The following is a 13194-nucleotide window of genomic DNA, read 5'->3' on the forward strand; positions in this document are numbered from 1 at the left end:
CTGCCCTTCTGACCCATAACCTTTCACATCTTTCTCCACATCTCAATAAATACTTCACCTCTGAACTTCTATAGTCCCCTGATGGAGATTTATTTTTTCTGTCACTGAGGTTTTTGAACTCTGACAGTTGTGTCTCTTTAATCTCAAAAGCAGAAAGGTGAGGCACAGAAGATTAAAACTCAGGACTTCATCTTTTTTATCAGAAAGAAAGAAAAAAAAAAAAAGATCTTTTTGGTGCCTATGAAGGCCATCACTCACAAACTGCGACTTGTCTACCGGAGGAGCGTGGGTCATCGATTTCAAGTCTTCTTCAGAGAAGCGTTCCATCTCCTCCAGAACGTACCCGGAATACAAGACGGTGTCTTTCACAAAGATGCTGATGGCTCTCAGCATGAAGGACACAAAGAGGTGCATGTGGATATAATTCCTGGTGCAATGCAATCTCCTGGATATAGAAGAAAAAAAACCCACAATTTTAAACATTTATTTTCTCTTCTTTTAATCATGCGTCTGATTTGTTTTGATCTGTGGAGCTTTTTTATTATTATTATTCAGTCCTCCCACACTGGTGCAGATGTTATTACATTTTTCTAATCATGAAGCCAAACTGCGGCCATCAAAACACCAGTTGTACTAATTTGCCAATTAGGCAGCTTGTCTGTAGGGTACATGACATTAGCTGCTGATGTGAAGATGGAAACCAAAGTGCGCAGGAAAGGAATAGAAAATGTGAAACATTGGGGGAGACGGCGGTCCAGGCTTCGATAATGGCATGCATTGGCCTGAGGTAAATCTGTTGTGTCCTTAATTTGACTTCGCACATTGGGATAGCCGTGCGGGCTGTAGACTAATGCATTGTGCTACAGAATTAAACACGGCTCGCTTGGATGTTCTGAAAGCACCGATATCACTTGTCACTGTGCCGTACCCTGCGGCTCGTGTGATCTGCATCACTTTAATGTGTGCTGGGAGAGGCATTTTCACTTACAAAGAGAGTTTACGGAGTACCAGCAAGCATCTGAAGAGTGAATGAGTGGTGTATGCCTCCAGATTTATCATCTGGTAGGAAATTGAAGATGTTTTTAAAGGCTTGGACTTTGAATGACTTTAGTATGTGTCCTGCACTGGAAAGGAGATCCACATTGTTTTAAACCACACAACAGTGGTGCTCTACTGTCTGGTAGCTCCTGACTATGCTGCCAATGGCTACTTTGATATCAGTAACAGAGACAAAGCTATAAAATACTGAATCCCAGATTGTAATCCATATAGGGCCCACAAGACTGTACCAAAACTTGGTTTCCATTATCTGGATCATAATTTTGGCAGATTGGAAAGGGGAAGTGAAGGTGGTTTTTGGTCCTCTAACTGCCATAACCGGTTATCAACAATTGCATCTTTGTGGTGCAGGCATCTTGCCAATGTAAGACTTTGATGGTGCTTGGTCTGGCCTGTGTGTGCTGGGAACCTCCTCTATGCAGGGCCCTCCTTACCATCTTGTCTTGAATTGTATTGTGATTGTAATGTCTCCCTTATATTGTAAAGCGCTGTGCAAACTGTTGGCGCTATTAAAATCCTGTATAATAATAATAATAATAATAATTGCCTACATCTCCTTGTTGTCTGGGGACAAGCTTTTAATACCACCTTGTCTCACCCTCTCAGTTCTCTGAGGTTGCGGAGAGCTTCTTCTCTTCCTGGGCATATTCATGGGTAGGTTTAGGTAATGAATCCCTATTTTGCTGTTAATCTTTGGCTGCAAAACAGAAGCTACTTCCCTAGCATCTTTACTTGGGCAAGTCCAGATCATGCCAATTTTTTGGGTGGTTCTTAAGGGTGCAGTGCGCTTGCAATGACTCCTGAAGTATACAGAAGCTCTTTTCAACTGTCCTACCCACTGTACACTTAAGAAACAACAAAACCACCATCATTTAATAATCGCTACTCAGTAAAAGTCTTCTTCAGGGAATTCGAATGTTATACCAGCCAAGTGGAACTTTGAATGAAGAATCTTAATAAAAGATTGACTAGTTTGTTATCTTTCAGGCTCCTTCTATCGAGCTCCATTCTAAACAGTGGTTTAGATTGCACAAAATGAAACAAAGCTGTAGGGATGGGTGGAATATGCTCATTCACGTCTATAATTAGATGTTCCCGTTATGTACCAGATGCATCTTCCATGCTTCACAAAAACAACTGTGGCATTATGCGCCATTACCTATCTCTTCAACATCTTATTGCTGGGATGGAGGAGGAAACATTAGCTGTCCTTAACCCTTCCACTCAAGATACTTGGAAGTCTACGCTTGGAATTCAATAAAACATTTACTGTTCTAAGCTGCAGTTCTCAATCTGGGAAATTCACAGTTCAGTAAGGACTGTGAATTGCAATATATGATAAAAGTGTTAAATGTGCACGATGGAGAATTTTCTTGCAACTCAGAAGTTAAATCTTAAAAATACATTCAAGTACCTGAACTATTATCATGCATTTTCAATGTTTGCATTCATAGCTACTCATAGTACTGTTAAAGTGACACAAAACTCAGAGGTTACATATTAAAAATACATTCAAGCACCTTAATTATGAACAACAATGTATCTTATTTGTGTATCACTCGGCTGTAGATCCTCCAATCATCTCTGACACTGACCTTCCTTCTGGAGGGTGACTACTTGTGTTCCCCATGGTCCCTGTGTGTGTTGTAAAGTAGTCACCGCTCCAAGCTCACTCCCAGGGTGGACTACAATCTCAATACAAATGATTAAACTAAACATGAGATTGTAGTCCATCCCGGGAGTGAGCTTGGAGTGGTGACTACTTTACAACACACACAGGGACCATGGGGAACAGACGTAGCCCCCCTCCAGAAGGAAGGACAGTGTCAGCGCCAATTCAGAGATGATTGGAGGATCTACAGCCGAGTGATACACAAATAAGATACATTGTTGGTAATAGTTAACTGGGTCTGGGTCATGGTTGGGGAGATTCATCCCTCTTTGTTGGTCCTGATGGCCATTGTCTTCGCTACATAGTGATCGGACGTCCATCACAACTTTCCCACCACCCAACCTGTTCTTGCACTATCAACATCTGCCTTCACACACTCCATGGTGGTTGGAATAGGATTGGACCTCCCATCTTGTACTTATACACTCACCATCTGCCTTTACATGGTGCTTGGATAATGGTGTCTAATCTACAGCCGAGTGATACACAAACAAAAGATACATTTGTGTTAATAGTTAGGGCACTTGAATGTATTTTTAAGATTTAACTCCTGAGTTTAGTGTCACTTTAAAGGAGAACTATGGGGTTAAGGCTTTTCCCCCGTAGTTCTCCTTAGGGTAACGGGAGGACACAAACTAGCGTCCTCCCGCCACCCTAGGCTCAGTATACAGCAAGCTGTAGCTCGCGGTATACTGAGACGCCGCAGCTGAAGCAGATCCCGACAATTATGTCTGGATCCGCCCAGCTGCGTGATTGACAGCTGGCACTGCCTATCTAGAGGCAGAGCCAGATGTACCCGCCCCCTCCCCCGTCCGTTCCGCCAGTCAGAGCTGGCGGATCGGAGCGGGGAGGGGGGAATCCAGCCCCTCCCCTGTCACGGCAGAGAGCCGTGACAGGATCGAGAAGTGAGCGAACGCCGGTATATGTTCGATCACCTACCGATCTACTGAACCGACCTGTGACAGTCTCATTGTCACAGGTCAGCTAGAACTATGAGGTGAGTGAAAAGCACTCACCTCATAGTTCTCCTTTAAGTTAATCTTAGATGGACATATAGTTTTAAATGGATTTAAGTAAGAGACTAACAAATTAAAGTGTAATTGCAACTAACACTTTGAAGCAGCTACAGCAGCAGGTTGGTTTTTCTTTTGGAAAAATAATTCAAATTACATATATATATATAAAGCTGACATTTGAAAGGTTAGTTTTCTTGAGGATAATCATTTTTTTTCATTTAATTGATTAAATAAGATCAAGTGCATAAATGTTTTTTTCTTGAGTGTGCCTCTTCAGAGTATCCAGGACCTTAGTCATTATGTTTGTTCGCCGGATTCACTATATGCAGACGGGTGACATTACCTGACATGACCGGGTCAAAAAGGAAAAAAAACAGAATTATCTATAATTTGTTTCCCGGGGACGGAGCTTTTGGCCTCGTTCTTCACGAAAAGATTAACCAAGGAAATTATTTTTCAAGAGCTCCTGGCAGAGTTCAGCAGCTGGGAGAATTAGTCTGACCTTCGTTCCACCCAACTGGCCAGGACCAAACCCATCTGGTCACATGACAGAAGCAAAAATAAATAAATACAATAAATACATACGAATAAATTTACCTAAAGTATCCTAGAATGAGCACTGCGATGGTTAACGATCCCAGCGACATGGAATATCCAACTGTGTAAATTAGGTGAAGTCGATCGAAAACTTCCTAGAAGACGAAGAGAGAGAAAATGTCACTCGGAGTGACGGCTTCATTACCGCCATGTTCTTTCTATGCTTGTTAGAGTGGGCGTCACAGGCGCGAGTACCGCTCAGTAAGCCGACCTCAGATCTATTAAGAGCATGAAATAATATATATATATATCAGGTAGGATGTGTGTGTGTGCGCAGGGTCGTGTCACGCCAGTCACTTTGACACAAAACCTCTTATTAAAGGGAAAAAAAAAAAGGTGGCGTATGTTCAGAAAGCGCACTTTTCCGTTATTATTGAAACGTAGACTTGTAAGTCATTTTTCGAAGGGAAGTTCCCACTTTTATTTGATTCCTGTTCTGTAGCAATGGACGAATCGTTTCCTCAGAAATTAGGTTTGCAGTGAATTAGCAAAAATGAATGTTATTAGTATATTTTCTTTCCAGGTCGAATGTAATTTATTCATAAGTTGAGAGTGAATCAGGAAAATACCACATTATTATAAACTATAAACCCCCCACATCCACCAGCTCAGGGTTGTGTGGATGAGGCCTTTGTCTCCATTACATTGAGGACAAGATGCCTTGTAGGGGGGAAAGAATTTGCTTCCCCCCAGCAAGTTACCCTCCCCATATTTTCTTTTCATGCCGAAGGTAATATTCAGAAAATACCACATTATGGCCACTAGATGGAGCTGAGGATCATAGGAAATAAGTTATTATCCACAGCTCCATCTAGTGGCCATAATGTGGAATCTTCCTGATATTACCTACGGCCTGGAAAGAAAATATACTAATGATGTGATATTTTCTTAATTCACTCATCTTATTAGAGAATTGCATTTGACTTGGAAACAAAATATACGAACAACATTCAGTTTTGCCACATTCACACGAAACGAATATACATGGCAGTTTCGCAGGCTGAATGGCTCTGCAAATTTTTGATAAACATACCCCTTAGTGTGAGGTCAGGTGGAGATGTAGGAACCATTTATACTATTGCTTGGGTTTGTCTGTGCATCTGTGTGCTGTGTTAAGGCAACTCATTCACTGTAAAGATAAATAATGTATCGCAGCGCACTTCACCTACCATGTCAGAGAAACACACCACAGCGCTGGTGTGGTGTCTCTTTTGATAACCCATAGTACTCCATAGTGATATATATATATATATATATATACACACTAAGTGGCCAGATTATTATATACACTGAGTGGCCAGATTATTATGACCACCTGACGTTTGTAGGCAAAAAAAAAATATATATATATATTACATTTAAAATAATAATACATATTACATTTTATTAATAATAATAATAATAAAAAAAGAGAAAAACATTTAGATCAGTACATGATGGATCCTGATCGGGTGCTATTGTGACTGCCCTTTACCATTAACACTTTGCTCCTTGAGCTGATTTTATCAAGTAACCCTGAAAGTGTTAATTTGTTAAATGATTTTTTTTGCTGTACAGGCCAATTAAAAATGGCTTCATCTTGAAAGGTTCTTCTGACTTTCAATGTACTGAAAAAAAGAAAAGGCTGAATCATAGGTGAAGCGGGGATGGAGGGGGAGTTAAGAAATCATTGGAAACCGTCTCCCGGTGGGAATATAAGGCAGTATGATAAATGCAAAGGTTTGAGATATTTCCAGAGTCGTAAAAGAGGAAGTTTATTTTCTATTAGGGCAGGCTGACCTTGACCGAAACGCACTTCACATCGGCGCGACTCCCCAGAGGGTGCTTTAGCCTAAAAACATTCCAGAATTGAAGTTCTGGTGGGAGATGGAAGCAAAACAGGAACACCGCTCTCTGAAAAAAGATTTAATACGCTCTACGACCATTTCCAGGATAAAATGCTGCACGGCAGTAAAGTAACATTAACCCCTTCACTCCTCGGGTTTATTTTATGTGCAGATTCAAGCAAAGTTTATATTTGACATTTTCTTAGCATTTATCCTCTTTCTCTGCCTGATTTTGTTTTATACTCTCCATATCAATACACATTTGTGGGCGATTTACTAAAGTGAATAAACATTTCACTGAACACTGGACAGGCGGTCTTCTCATACATCCAACAGGCTTTAAGGTAGATGAAATGGTCTAGCCAATGTGTGCCTGTCCATGAACGGGGTAGTGTTTCCTGTTGTGCAGTTATTTTGTTAGCTTAAGGTTTACTATAAAGTATGTAGTTTGTTTTGTATACTTGTATGGAAGTATAAGAGAGGGATGAGAGGGTAGAGTGGGCATGGGTGGTAGTGGAGGAGTATGATCAGAGGAGAGCGGGCATGGATGGAAGAGAAGAATGGAGAAAGAGAGAGAGGTAAGCGGGCATGGGTAGAAGAAAAGAATGGGAAAGAATGAGGGCGTACCTGGGTGAAAGTGGTGGAGTATGATCAGAGGAGAGTGGGCATGGATGAAAGAGAAGAATGGAGTATACAGGAGGGTGCAGATGGGTAGAAGTTGAAGAGAATGGTCAGAGAAGAGCGGGCAGGGATAGAAAAGAAGAAGAATAGTGAAAGGGGAGAGTGGGCATGGGCGGAAGTAGAATAGATTAATCCGAGGAGAGCAGGTATGGTTGGAAGAGAAGAATGGAGAGAAAGTAGAGCGCACTTGGGTGGAAGTGGAAGATAATTATCCAAGAAGAGTGGGCATGGATGAAAGAGAATAATTGAGAGACAGGAGAGCAGGCACTGATAGAAGAGAGGAATGGAGAGGCAGGAGAGCAGGCACTGATAGAAGAGAAGAATGGAGAGACAGGAGAGCAGGCACTGATAGAAGAGAGGAATGGAGAGGCAGGAGAGCAGGCACTGATAGAAGAGAAGAATGGAGAGACAGGAGAGCAGGCACTGATAGAAGAGAAGAATGGAGAGACAGGAGAGCAGGCACTGATAGAAGAGAAGAAGAGACAGGAGAGCAGGCACTGATAGAAGAGAGGAATGGAGAGGCAGGAGAGCAGGCACTGAGAGAAGAGAAGAATGGAGAGACAGGAGAGCAGGCACTGATAGAAGAGAAGAATGGAGAGACAGGAGAGCAGGCACTGATAGAAGAGAGGAATGGAGAGGCAGGAGAGCAGGCACTGATAGAAGAGAAGAATGGAGAGACAGGAGAGCAGGCACTGATAGAAGAGAAGACTGGAGAGACAGGAGAGCAGGCACTGATAGAAGAGAAGACTGGAGGGAGATGAGAGCGCACTTGGGTGGAAGTGGAAGATACTTATCAAAGAAGAGTGGGCATGAATGAAAGAGAAGCATGGAGAGACAGCAGAGCGGGCACTGACAGAAGAGAAGACTGAAGGGAGATGAAAGCGCACTTGATTGGAAGTGGAAGAGAATGATCCAAGAAGAGTGGGGATGCATGAAGGAGAAGAATGGAGAGAGAGACAAGAGCACACTTGGGTGAAAGTAGCAGTGAATGATCAGAGGAGAGCAGGCATGGATAAAAGAGTAGAACGGAGAGAGGAGAGGGCACCTGGGTGGAAGTGGATGAGAAAGATCACAGGAGAGCAGGCATTGATAGAAGAAAAGAATGCACAGACAAAAGAGTGGCATGGGTGGAATTGGAGGAGAATAATTAGAGGAGAACGAGTATGGACAGAGAAAAAGAATGGTGACAGAGAAATGTGCAACATGGGTGGAAGTGGAACAGAATGATCCCAGGAGAGTGGGCATGAATTGAAGGCAAGAGTGGTGGGATGGTGGGAGGGAAACACGCACATGGGTGGAATTGGGGGAGAATAATCAGAGGAGAATGGGCATGGATGGAAGAGGAGAAGAATGGTGACAGAGGAACGTGCACATGGGTGAAAGTGTAAGAGAAAAACCCCAGGAGAGTGGGCATGGCTGGAAGAAAAGAATGGGCGGGAGAGGAGAGCAGGCATGGATATTTAAGAAGGAGGGTGAGAAGGAATGGATGGAAATAATCAGAGAAGTTGAGAAGAATGCTATGTTCAGGGTTCCCAGGTTTTAGGCTGAATTCACAACTGAGGGATTTAAATGAGTACTGAGGCCGCGTTGTGAAGGGGACTCCCTGGCAGCCAGGTTGTTAAACCAGTTCCTGGCCAGGGGGAGCCCAATCCAACAGCTTTGCAGGGGCGGTTAGCCGAAGTTCCCGACTTACCTTGCAGGTTCCACATCTTCGGCTCTAGGCCTAAGCAGGGATCTTACTTGGACATCAATAGGAGGCCTCCAATGCATCTATGGCTTTAAGTTTGGTCTCTGGGAGTCACATCCCACATTTGAGGCCCATGTACCATGGGGACCCAGGTGGCACATCCAGAGGATGTGCCAGAGGAACCTTACCAGCCACCACCATTCACTGACCGGCTGTCACCAAACCACCACACACTCCTGCCCCAAATCGTTTGCTGCCATTATGTCTTCATGAAGCTATGCACAGCACTTTCCCGGCCCCTTCACCAGCCATGATCTGCTTGCATTATATAGAGAAGTACAAAGACCCAGAGATGACATCACAGGGTATAAAATAAAGGTATGTAATGAAAACGGAAATGTTTTATTTAATAACCAGAGAAGGCAAAACAAAAGAACAGCTTTAATATACGTCTGCTGGTTTAAGTGTTTTATAACGTTTCAGTTCCTCCTACGCTCGCTCAAATACGGCATGCATTAAGTACCGTACATTATTGTGTACTGATACCGTGCTCCGGAGGTGTAGGCATCTGCACATGGCGACCTTTTGACAACTCCCAAGCGGCCTATGCACAATGTGAGGTCAGAGATTGTTTGCTGCTCTGTGTGTAGTAATGTGGCGTTATCCCACGAGCATTGTAATTCATCAATCTTCATACAAGCAACTGACGAGCGCCACGTGCGTTCGCCGTGCGGCAACGGAAAGGTATGGAAAGGCGTCGGGAGAAAGCACGACGTTTATTGTGGGAGCGCTAATGCTCAGGTTTCAAGACCACGCGGGGTCATTTGTTAACGTGAAAAGACAAGCCGGGTGCTAACAAAGCAACAAATTAAAAGGTTAATTGAAGCAATGAAGCTACAATTAAAAATCTCGTGAGAGCGTCGGTAATTCTTTTCTTTCCTTTCTGTGTCATTTGATACATAACATATTCTTTATGTGTTGATCTATAATGTTTGGAGGATTCTGTGCACGTGTGACCAGGAAAACAAGAGTATAAGGGCAGGTTCACACCATTTTCCGGACCAGAATATATTGTGAGTCTGCCACAGTTGCAGTGCATTCCAGACCAGACAAAATGAGACTAGCAGTATTTTTCTGGTCTGGAACAGACTGCGCTGGTGTGAACAGAAGCCAGGGAGGGCATATGGATACATTAGGATGCATTTTGGGTCTGGAAACAATCTGGTCTGGTCTGGAGATGATCTGGATGTGGTGTGAATGGGCCCTAAGGGCAGGGTCACACCATTTTCCGGACCAGATCTGGAACGCAGTGCATTGCGTTTTGCCGCGATTTTGCTGCGTTTCGATTTTCTTTTTTTTTAGCTTACAATGGTCTTACAGGTGTGTTCCAGGGCGTTCCAGTGCATTTGTATGCGTTTTTGATGCGTGTGATGCGAGTGCATTCCAGACCAGACAAAATAAGACCAGCAGTATTTTTCTGGTCTGTTCCTGAACGGACTGCGCTGGTGAGAACAGAGGTCAGAAATAGCATAGGGACACATTAGCAGGGCTGGATTTCCCACAAGGCCAACCAAGGCCCAGCCTCGGGGCAGCAGGGGTGTGGAATTCCTATCTCCCGATGCCCAGGCGGGTAGTTGTTTTCTACATTTAGCCCTACTTTGGGCAAGCAGAGCTAAATGTACAGCGGGGAATCCACCGCTTGTTTTGTACAAGTGATCTTGGCAACCTTGTGGTCTGCCATTGTTCATGGTGGTGGAGGGGATGGGGGGGTTGGCGGGCAGGGGGGCGCATTGAGGAACCTGGCCTTGGGGCAGCAGAGAGAGTAAATCTGGCCCTGCACATTAGGGTGCATTTTGGGTCTGGAAACAATCCGGTCTGGTCTGGAGATTATCTGGACATGGTGTGAATAGCCCCTAAACATAGGAAAGAAAGTTATATTGTTGGCCTCACTACACACAATCATTTTTGAATGACGGGATAAGAGGCGGTGTTTAATTTTTTAAAATTTAGTTTTTTAACCTGTATGATGATTTTTAAAGAGGAACTAAAATTTTTGTGATCAATTTTATTTTAATAAAGCCCAATCCAAGGCTAATTTTTGTTAGAATGAACCCTGTGTGGTTACAAAATAACACAAAACAAATTTCTCTGCAGCAGTCGCTTCCTTCCGCACCACTCCCCTTAGTGATTTCTTTACTCCACTGGGTACTCTCATGGGCTGGAGTTGGGGTTTAGGTTTTTTGATAGTATATAAACATCTATTTTAAATAATTGTGTTCTAATATGCTGTACATGAAACTTTTGTTTAACAAATAAATGTTTATTGCATGGGTGTTTCTATGACAGTGCATGGTGGCCTTGCCAATAAGAAAGCCCAGCACTGCCTGCTCACTTAGTGACTGCTTTTGACTATCTGAATACATTAATCCAAACCTGCTAACGGACAGGGAGGCGAGCGTGTCTCTACTCTGATTCTAATGGTATCCCGTCGTACTCCTTACCGCAACAAGCCTTTGGGTTGGGTACCCCGTGACTGCAGATGGCGTCACTGAGATCGGTATAGAGACAAGATATCAACAGCACACAGAGGATGAGTGTCAAAGCCAACATCTTTTATTGACGCATATTGTCACAAGGTTGCCAACGTTTCTGGGCCATGCAGGGTGCCTTCATCAGGCTCAGTATGATGAGCCAGATGAGGCTCATACTGAGCCTGATGAAGGGACCCTATGTGGCCCCCAAAACTGTGCCAACCTTGTGGCAATATGCGTCAATAAAAGACATTAGCTTTGATACTCCTCCCCTGGGTGCTGTTGATATCTTGTCTCTATACTGATCTCAGTGACGCCATCCGCAGTCATTGGGTATCCAACCCAAAGGCTTGTTCTGGTAAGGAGTGCGACGGGATACCAGTAGGCCTGATACCAGAATGGCCTTGACATTCATCCTCGGTGTGCTCGTGACATCTTGTATGTATTCTACTCAATTACTCGCTGGGTGTGTGTGTGTAATCTGAGCTCCTGCTGTCCAGGTCTATTACAGTGACAAGTTACTCATAATAGAGATGACATGGTAATGGCTACAAGAAATGCAACTGTTTCAAATTGGCCCAATGGGTATTGCTATCGATGCTGATAAATAGCCGTTCTTGTTTTCAATCAAGGCGCTCATTGATCTCTGGGAACATTCATCCAACCTGGCTATTTATGACCTTCTCTGACTACCGCAGATATCATCTTAGATTGGATTTCTAAAGTGAGAAGTTGATCTGTTGGGACTTTCCGAGCTGATCATCGTTTAGAGCATTGCTTCTTAAAGTGTGGGTCGCGACCCCATATGGGGTCCTACAAGTGAACAGGGTGGTCGCGATCTGAGTCCCCGGCCAGGACCGCCATCATTGTGTGAGGGGCCCAGATGGCCGGGGAGGCCTGGGCTCCAAGCAAGACTTTTTAAAATTTTCATTTAATGTGCAGTGTAGTGTAGTTTTTAAGGTCGCATACCCCCCCCCTCCCCTCCCCCACTGGGGTCCCCTAAAAATTTCCTCGGCCAAAAAGGGGTCACGAGTGGAGAAAGTTTAAGAAGGCCTAGTTTAGAGGACATGGTAGTGACATTGACATTGGCTGGTCAATCACAGCGCTTAGAGGGGAACACACAATTTTTGGGATTTTGACTCCCTGCCCATCAGAAAAGTATTCAACATACTTCCCCCTCCCCATTGGGGGTCCAGCCCCATGCGCAAGGGCTGACCGTGGGTGGCCTTAGTGAGTCCTATCAGGTAAGTTTGGCCTATCAATAGCAGACAACCCTTGCTGGGCCTGGGCCGCCATGCTGACCCCATGTTCTGCTAATGTCACACCTCCTCCCATCAGCTGCCACTGTGAAATGTTCCCCAGCCCCTGGCTTGTGGGAAAGAGCATACACAAGGACACGTTGCCCTCAGTCAGAAGATGGCCACCTCCAAGTGAAGCCGCCTGTGTCGGAACCTCTACCACAGCTTCCTGGCCTTGGTGGATACGGTGTGCTTCAAATGTGACAGTGTGTTCTGGAAAGTAAACAAGGGGGTCCCAAAGTTGGGACATCTGCCATCGCTTCCTGGCCTTGGTGCATACGGTGTGCTTCAATTGTGACAGTGTGGTCTGGAGGAGAGACAAGGGGGTCCGAAAGTCAGGGACCTCTCCCATCGCTTCCTGGCCTTGTTGGATACATTGTGCTTCAACTGTGACAGCGTATTCTGCAAAGGAAACAAGGATGTCCCAAAGTCGGGACCTCTCCCACCGATTCCTGGCCTTGGTGGACATGGTGCCCTTCAATTGTGACAGCATACGCTGGAGGGGAGACAAGGGGGTCCCAAAGTCGGGACCTCTCCCACCGTTTCCTGGCCTTGGTGGATATGGTGTGCTTCAACGATGACAGTGTGCTCTGGAGGGGAGACAAGGGGCTCCGAAAGGGCTTTCGAGCTGTTCAAAGGGCTCTGAAAAGGAGCGGCAAGTGGGTCTTCTACCCCACCAACAACAGCACGAAGACCCGCGCCATGTACTCCGACAAGCTGGGCCGCCTGGGCTTCTCCGCCGAGCCCGGGGACGTGTTCGGGACGGCCTACTGCACGGCGCTCTACCTGCGGGACACGGCTCGGCTCCGGGGGGGGGTCTACCTGGT

General features: G+C 44.8%; 1 protein-coding gene across 1 annotated transcript in view; it reads right to left on the reverse strand.

The window, feature by feature from the left end:
* The window catches only part of LOC108801930 (parathyroid hormone/parathyroid hormone-related peptide receptor-like), a 118111-nt gene that overhangs the window by 4455 nt on the left and 100462 nt on the right, over positions 1-13194 (reverse strand). The window contains exons 7-8 of the mRNA XM_018573837.1: positions 4345-4439; positions 259-445 (exon numbers count right to left, since the gene is read on the reverse strand). Of these exons, the coding sequence (XP_018429339.1) occupies positions 259-445; positions 4345-4439 (282 nt within the window). The remainder of the gene's footprint in view (positions 1-258; positions 446-4344; positions 4440-13194) is intronic.

Source organism: Nanorana parkeri, unplaced genomic scaffold, assembly GCF_000935625.1.
Source record: "Nanorana parkeri isolate BGI_ZX_2015 unplaced genomic scaffold, ASM93562v1 scaffold2563, whole genome shotgun sequence".
NCBI classification, from domain to species: Eukaryota; Metazoa; Chordata; class Amphibia; order Anura; family Dicroglossidae; genus Nanorana; species Nanorana parkeri.